The 8,508-nt window shown below is 34.9% G+C and overlaps 1 protein-coding gene across 1 annotated transcript in view; it reads left to right on the top strand.

Moving 5' to 3' along the window:
- Nucleotides 1–2,160: 2,160 nt before the first annotated feature.
- spegb (striated muscle enriched protein kinase b) overlaps nt 2,161–8,508 on the top strand; it is a 62,191-nt gene continuing 55,843 nt past the window's right edge. The window contains exons 1-5 of the mRNA XM_030125093.1: nt 2,161–3,667; nt 3,765–3,908; nt 5,314–5,496; nt 7,088–7,251; nt 7,501–7,589. Of these exons, the coding sequence (XP_029980953.1) occupies nt 2,233–3,667; nt 3,765–3,908; nt 5,314–5,496; nt 7,088–7,251; nt 7,501–7,589 (2,015 nt within the window). The 5' untranslated portion in view covers nt 2,161–2,232. The remainder of the gene's footprint in view (nt 3,668–3,764; nt 3,909–5,313; nt 5,497–7,087; nt 7,252–7,500; nt 7,590–8,508) is intronic.

Genomic DNA, 8,508 nt, shown 5'->3' with positions numbered 1-8,508 from the left:
TTGTGAAATTACGATACATTTGCCAATGTATTTTAACTGTATTTTTCTGTGAAAAAAGAAAAAAATTCTTAAAAAAAAAAAAGGAAATTTTATGGTTATTCACAGTTACAGTTTTTTCATATTATTTTACATTTGACGTGTAAAATCAGAGTCTGTTTTTGTAATTTCATTGATATTTTTCTGCATCTTAAAAATACAGGAAAAACCTGTAAAATAAACAGTGAAAATTCTGTTATATTACAGATTTTTCTTTTTTACAGTGTACATGTTACAAGTAGGGGTGTCAGAAAATAACAGTGCTCCAATATATCACGATATTTCATTTCATAATACTGTATCGATATTAAAAAGTACTGTATCAATAATTTTAGGTATTTATTCAAATGCAGATGTGGCAAAGGTTCATTTTTGTTTTTGTTTTTCTTTTTTGTTTATATTTTATTCATTATTATTGAACACTGTTTTATCAAATAATGGTTATTTGAAGGATACTAAAAGCACTTTTTACTGTATGAGAGAGGCAGATTTTAGTTCCTTTGGAAACTAGGAGAATTAGAAACAGTTTGTGATATCACATTAGATCCTGTTCTGATCAAATAAAAATGTGTTTAGTATTTGTACATATTTCTGGCGTAATTAAATTTTTCCAGGAAATCAGAAAAAAAAGAAACAAGCAAAAAATTGCTTTTTTAACAGTATCGTGATATATTGTATCGTGATCCTAGTATTGTGATTTATATCGTATTGCCAGATTATTTCCAATACACAGCCCTAGTTACAAGCTTTATTCAGCCTTTGAGTCAATTAAAAACATTTTGTGAAGACACATTCATGACCGTCTGTTGTCCTGACATTACAATCAGTATTTTTACTCATAATTGTTTGTTACTTTTTGCCAAATTCAACACCTGAAGCGCATACCATGTCTTATTTGTTCTTGTAGTGATAGTGGTTCTCTTTGTATCTTGTGCTGTCGCTATGGAAACAGCTTTCCACTGGTGCAGAAAGGCCAAATATATAATGTGTTGCATTGCGTGTATGTGACATTTATTCCAGTTCAGGTACAATGCAGACATCATTTTCCCCATCCCATTATTTAAGTTCATTAAAATTTGTATCATTGATTTAATCACTGATTTATTTCTTTTTATTCAGATTCTGAAACAACAGAAGATGAAGAGGGAGATCAATTTGAGACCAAAGACGACAGAGAGCTTGAGGACCAGTCTGCACATACAGGTACTTATTTATTGATTTTGTATTACCGTTTTCTTCTATTTCTGTTTCAATATTCATGTTTTTATGAATAGTATTACAATAGTGAGAATTAACTTACATTTTTTTCGAAGGACCATCTTGGTCATTGGTAACATCGGAACAACAAAGATTAATCAATTATTTGTCAACTATTAAATTAAGTAATATTATCTCAATTGAAAAATACTTTTTTGAGGAAAAAACTCAAAATTCAGATTTGATATTTTCAGGATTCTTTACTCCTTTTACATAGTAAATTAACACGACATTGTAGACTTTCAGTGAGATTATGAAGCAACCATTTTATTTCAGTCATTTAATTCATTGTTTTTAGAAAAATATAGACTATTACAGCTTTAAATATACTTTGTTTTCTACTGAATTCCAACCCAATTGTTTGGCTTCACATGCTATAATCGTATCTCCCATGATGCAGTGATGGACAAATCTGCAGATGATGACAATACAAGAGAAAGGCACGAGGATCATTCTAACACAACCAGGCAAGAACTCAATGCTGCAATAACTACTCAGAGTTTTCAAGAAATTCTGCATGTGCTCATTGAATTGATCAATTGTGACGGCAAAATTCAAACTGAAATTTAACCTCCTAAGACCCAGGAAATGCCAGCAAAGTACAAGCTTTTTTTGTTTTTTATTAAATAAGTGCGTATATTGGAAACATCATGATGCAACAGTTTTTTCAGATGCAGTTTTTAAAATTTTTATGGAATGTCCTTTGTGGTGGACAGTTTTCTTTTCTTTTTTTTGTATAAAGTTGCGAAACTCTTGTCCACAAATGTGGACAGAAAACTCCTAGCTGGGTCTGAGGAGGTTAAAAAGCCAAACGTCTTTCAGACTTTGCCTCAAATCTTTTCTTTCAGGAGCCAGTCAGATGATTTTTCAAGAGAATCTCCTCCACAAGTTCTCCCACCCCCATCACCAAGATTTGGCAAACACACCTCCACTTCTCCAATGCCAAGTCGCTCTGGTTCAACAACACCTCTCAGCTTGCGAAAGAAAATTGTTGTACCAACTGATTATCAAGACACAGTGCCAGGAGAGTTTGAAGAAAAGGTTAAGCAGCCAAAATCTGTGTCCCAAAGTAACAACCAGGACTCCCGACCACAAACTCCACTGAGTGACTACTCCAGAAAAGAATTTACTCCCAGACCATCCCCAAAGCTGACCAGGGCAAGTTCAAAGGTCTTTGAGAAGGTCCGAGGCTTAGAAGAGCGTAGACGAAGTCTTGATATTCCAGAAGGATCCATTTCAGGAAGATCCTGGGCAGGTTTCAATCGTGCAGGGTCTGTCGATTCAGATGATGGGGGAAGTCGGCTAGGCATCTCTAGAGAAAGTTCAAGGGAAGATCTGAGAGAGGCTTTGAAAGAGGATGCTGCTGAACGGAGATCTAATTTCAGACAGAGAGCAGCTTCCCTGGAAGAGAAACCTCGTTACACACAAAAAGTTCAGGACATTGAGAACAAGTTCACTGAAGAGCTCCAAAGAATTAAAAAACTTGTCGGAAAACCTCATCTGAAGAAATCATTTTCAACTGAACAGCTCACCCTAAGGGGCAGACAACCTCTGCCTTTCAGGAAAATTGAACCTATTCCTCCACAGGTCCTTCAAAGGCTTCAAGAAAGGGAGCGTGCCCAATGGGCAAAAGAACAGCAAGAGAAAGGATTAAATCAGCAATCAGTGCAGCAAGAATATCATAAAACCCAACCCAAAACATCGAACATTAGTCCACCAAATGTCATGGTCAGTAGGTTAGGAGAGGTAGCAGGCACCCCAGAGTCAATGCAGTTGTCTGATTTACCGGGACAACGCTCCGTAAGAGAGCTAAGTAGAGTCAGCCCTGTCACAGAACTTATTCAGAGATCATCTTCACCGGCATTATACCATCAACGAAGGGAAGAGTCGCCAAGCAGAAATGTTGCTGAAATGACGTTACGCAAGGTTGAACGTAGGCCCCCAAGTCCACTTGTACAAAGGGTATCTCGAATGCAAGAGTCCCAGCACATTCAAGAATCTCATATGCAAACCTTACAAAAGGATGACACATCTGGAAGAAAGACACCAATAGACATAGTAGTAAGAAAAATTGAAAACAGACCAGAGAGTCCACTGGTAACAAGAAAATCTGTCATTGCACAAGATTTGCCCTCTCCGCCTCCTCTCAAACCCCCCAGGATGACCCCTGTCACTCCAACTGAGGAAAAAATGAATGTAGAGCTTCCCATAGCAGCCTCCATAATAAAGGTCCCAGCAATTGTCGTTGAAGATGAAAAAATGGAAGCTGACCCTGTTAAAAAAAGTGAGCCTCTACAGACAAGTGCGAAGGATGGAAAACAGCAAAAGACCAAAGGAAAGAACCGTCGGACGCGACCGATGTCTCCAGAGTTAGGTTAGATTTGCTTCTGTCATTGAGCTTTTTTGTAAAGAGGACCTTATCCTTCATTGTCTTACATGCATTCATCTTGTCGTTTTTTCAAACTGGGCAGATTCTTCAGATGATTCCTATGTGTCTGCTGGTGAAGACCCAATGGAAGCCCCCATGTTTGAGTTCTCCCTCCAGGACACTGTGGCAGTTGCTGGTGCAGACGTCTTACTAAAATGTATTATTGCCGGCACCCCAACCCCTGAAGGTAGAGTGTTGCACTTTGAAGACCTCCGTTTTAAACTGTTTGTGAGAAAATATGTAAATTTTTTCATTTATTAACGAGGGCTGTGTATTGGCAAGAATGTGGCGATACGATACAAATCCCAATACTAGGATCACAATACGATATATCACGATATTTCATGATACTGTTAAAAAGGCACATTTTTTTTGTGTGTTATTTTTTTTAAAAATGATTATTTCCTGCAAGAATTGAATTACACCAGCAATCTGCACAAATACTACACACATTTTTATTTAATCGCAACAGGATCTAATGCTATATCACAAAATGTTCCTGTGTTCAAACTTAAATGATGTTATACAGACATTACAGTTTAAGATCCTGTTCAAATGTTCATATTCTATTAGTTCAGAACACGTCAGAACATTATTTTTTTCCCAACAAAGGAACTAACATCTACCTCTCAGACAGTAAAAAGTGCTTTTAGGATGATTGAAACAACCATTATTTAATAAAACATTGTTAAATAATAATACATAAAATATAAACAATATAGAAAAAAAAGTACCTCCTCAATATCTGCATTTGAATAAATACCTAAAAATCTCAATACAGTACTTTTTAATATTGATACAGTATTGCAGGGGTCTCAAAGATGCGGCCCGTGGGATGAATTTGCAAAATGCTGTTGAACTCATTTTAGTTCAGGTTCCACATACAGACTAATATGATCTACAGTAAAATAATAACAGCAGAATAACCTACAAAAAAGAATGACTCCATATTTTCTTCTCAATTTTATGTGAAAAAAAAAATTTACATTATGTCTGTAAATAATGATAACTTCAAATTTTTGTCTTTGTTTTAGTGCAAAAAAATAACATTAAATTATGAAAACATTTACATTTACAAACTATCCTGTAACAATAAAATGTGAACAACCTGAACAAATATGAACAACCTGAAATGTCTAAAGAAAATTAAGCACAATTTCAACAATTTTCTGCCTGTTATTAAGTGTTTAGTGTCTTTGTAGATCTGATCCATAATGCACATGTAGAAATGATAAGTTGAGGTATAATATTGTTAAAATTGCACTTATTTTTCTTAAGAAATTTCATTTTTTTCAGGTTATTCACATCTTTTTTGTTTGGATAGTTTATAAAAGTAAATATTTTCATAATTTAATGTTTTTTTCACTAAAACACAGACAAAAATTTAGAGTTGTCATTATTTATAGGTTATTATGTTATTATTTTACTGGTCCGGCCCACTGGAGATCAAATCGAGCTGAATGTGGCCCCTGAAAGAAAATGAGTTTGAGACCGCTGCAGTATTGTGAAATGAAATATTGCGATATATTGCAGAACCGATATTTTCTTACACCCCTATTATTAACCCGTTGTTTCATGTTTCTTTGTTAAAGTTACCTGGACAAAAGACAACACTGAAATCACCTCCAGTGGAAATGTTGCAGTCAAGGTGGAGGGTGAACGACACAGTCTGCTCATCAAATCGGCTAAAGTTAGTAACGGTGGAAAATACTGTGTAACTGCAGTTAATCAGATGGGCAGAGCATCCAGCAGCGCCACCCTGACAGTGAAAGCAGGTAGGTTTACATCAGACTGTACTGAGCTAAAGGTCTTACTCAAATTATGAGCCAAAGCTTTTGTTATTGATTGCTCGGCATAAATAACTTCATTAAGGGTTTAACTTGGATGCTTGTGACTAAATACTTACCAGTATTTTTGACACAGCAAAGCTCATTTTTAAAAATCTAGTTCTCCATAACACATTATCCCAGTTATTTTTTGTTTTTTCCGCTGATTTCTCTTGTGCTCCATTGTCATTATCTTCTTCAGTAAAATGTGTGTGTGTGTGTGTGCCATATATTCCAGCTGAACAACCTCACTTATAGTTACCATAGCAACTCGGAGGCAAAACTGAACCTATAAATTGCCCGCTGAGGCTTACTGGCTCCACTCACTGTGAATCCACTATTGTTCGGATATCACATCTGACATCTAAACATTCTAATTATACTGTTAGGTGTGTTTTCAATACATTAACTTTGAACTTCAATGCTTTCACTTCAATAAGCAGCACTGACAAAAAGAGCATACACTGTAAAAAAAATAATCTGTAATTTAACAGAATTTTCACTGTTTATGTTACAGATTTCTCCTGTATTTTTAAGATACAGGAAAATATCAATGAAATTACAAAAATAGACTGTGATTTTACATGTTAAATGTAAAGTAACATGAAAAAACTGTAACTGTGAATAACCACAAAATTTCCACTTTTTAAAGAAATTTTTTCTTTTTTCACAGAAAAATACAGTTAAAATACATTTGCAAATGTATCATAATTTCACAAATATTTATTTTCCATTTATGAGATTAAACTATTAATTTAAAGTTTAATACTGTAAAAAAAATAAAAAAAATAAAAAATAAATAAAACGAGATAAAATTACTACAATTAACCGTAAAAGAAGTATTTGTTCTGTAAGTTTAACAAGACTTGTTTGTTAATTGACAATCATCTTGTGTAATTACTGGAGGTTTCACAACAAAAATGTTGAATAAATGTGTTTTTGTGAATGTATAACATGTATAAGCACTGATGAACTGTCCAAATACAGTTTTTATCAGTGGATTGGACAACTTAGTCTCATTGAAAATTATACATATATATATATATATATATATATATATATATATATATATATATATATATATATATATATATATATATGGATTTGTATATGTATGCATGTGTACATGTATGTATGTATGTGTGTGTGTGTGTGTGTACGTATGGGTGTATATATGTATGTATGTATATGTATGTATTTGCATACATATATGTATGTATACAGTATATGTACATATTGTTGGTTTAGACAAAGGGGTGATAGCTAATAAGTTATGCTTCTTCTCACTCCTTTTCGAATAGGACTTTTTTTTTTTTTCTTTTTGTGTATATCATTATTTTATGCTTCCTTGACTTTTCATTTCTATATTATGTTGTGCAAAGAAGTCAGTTAGTAGCAATCAGGAAGCTTGTATCATTTCCATATTTGAACTAAATCAATAAAAAATAAATAAATAAATAAATAATAATAATAATAATAATAATAATAATAATAATAATAATAATAATAATAATAATAATAATGATTTTCTCTTTTACAGAGTCTGTACAAGAATCTAAAGGAAACCTGAGAATACCGATGGAAATTAGCAGCCCAATCACATCTGATGAGGAGTACCTCAGTCCCCTTGAGGAGAGCATGGATTATGGGCCAGAGCCTAGAAGTATAATCGACACACGCTTTAAACAACCCCCTGCATTCCTGGTGAGACTGTGTAGAGAGCTTTGTCACAGATCCCTCAGTGTAAATGGGTTTTCGTTTTGGAGTATGAAATTCAAATGTTATGCTTTGAAACATACTCAACCACATTTCTAATTAGTAACTTACCACTGAACCTGCATGGAAATGTGGTTCGTGCAGAACGTCTCTGTTATCAGTGTGGATTTACTCATCTCATCTGCTACGAATAAAATGCACCTCCTAACGTCTAACATTTCATTACATTTCAAACAGGTAACAATGACTGACCAAGCTGTCATTGAAGGACAGGAAGTCACCATGTTTGTCCGAATAAGTGGACAGCCCAAACCCATGCTCTATTGGTAGGTCCTCTCATTTCATTGTACTACTCATACTGATCTCCTGCATGACACATGGGCACCACCTCCATTAATGTGCATCATGGACAAACCTGCTCGGCTGCATCGGTTGTTCTAGAGCAGCTTTAACCCTTTTAAGACTGCCAATAGAACAGGCCGCCTAGGTGTCCTCATGTTTTCTTTGCAATTAAAGCAGTGGTTCCCAACCTTTTTTGTCTCGTGACCCCATTTTAACATCACAAATTTCTTTTGACCCCAGACATTCGAAATGGAGACATTTTTTTTGGGCTAAAATTAATTTGATTTTGGTCATGTAATAGTTTGCTATACTATGTTTCAAATGCAGGTTAATTTTAGATGACATTTAGTCTATATAATGTACACTGAACAAAAATATAAACGCACCACTTTTGTTTTTGCTCCCATTTTTCATGAGCTGAACTCAAAGATCTAAAACTTTTTCTACGACCACAAAAGGCCTATTTCTCTCAAATATTGTTCATAAATTTGTCTAAATCTGTGTTAGTGAGCACTTCTCCTTTGTCCTTTGCTGAGATAATCCATCCACCTCACAGGTGTGGCAGATCAAGATGCTGATTAGACAGCAGGATTATTGCACAGGTGTGACTTAGGCTGGCCACAATAAAAGGCCACTCTAAAATGTGCACTTTTACTGTATTGGGTGGTCCAGGGGGGTCAGAAAACCAGTCAGTATTTGGTGTGACCACCATTTTCCTCGCACAGTCCTCGCACAGTCGCACAGAACATTCAATTCACAGGCAAAAGCTCTGGTGGAGATTCCTGAAGTCAGCATGCCAACTGCATATTCCCTCAAAACTTGTGACATCTGTGGTATTGTGCTGTGTGATAAAACTGCACATTTTGGAGTGGCCTTTTATTGTGGCCAGCCTAAGACACACCT

This window comes from Sphaeramia orbicularis, chromosome 21 (genome assembly GCF_902148855.1).
Source record: "Sphaeramia orbicularis chromosome 21, fSphaOr1.1, whole genome shotgun sequence".
NCBI classification, from domain to species: Eukaryota; Metazoa; Chordata; class Actinopteri; order Kurtiformes; family Apogonidae; genus Sphaeramia; species Sphaeramia orbicularis.
The sequence above is the reverse complement of the archived record's forward strand: the minus strand, read 5'-3'. Positions and strand labels throughout refer to the sequence as shown.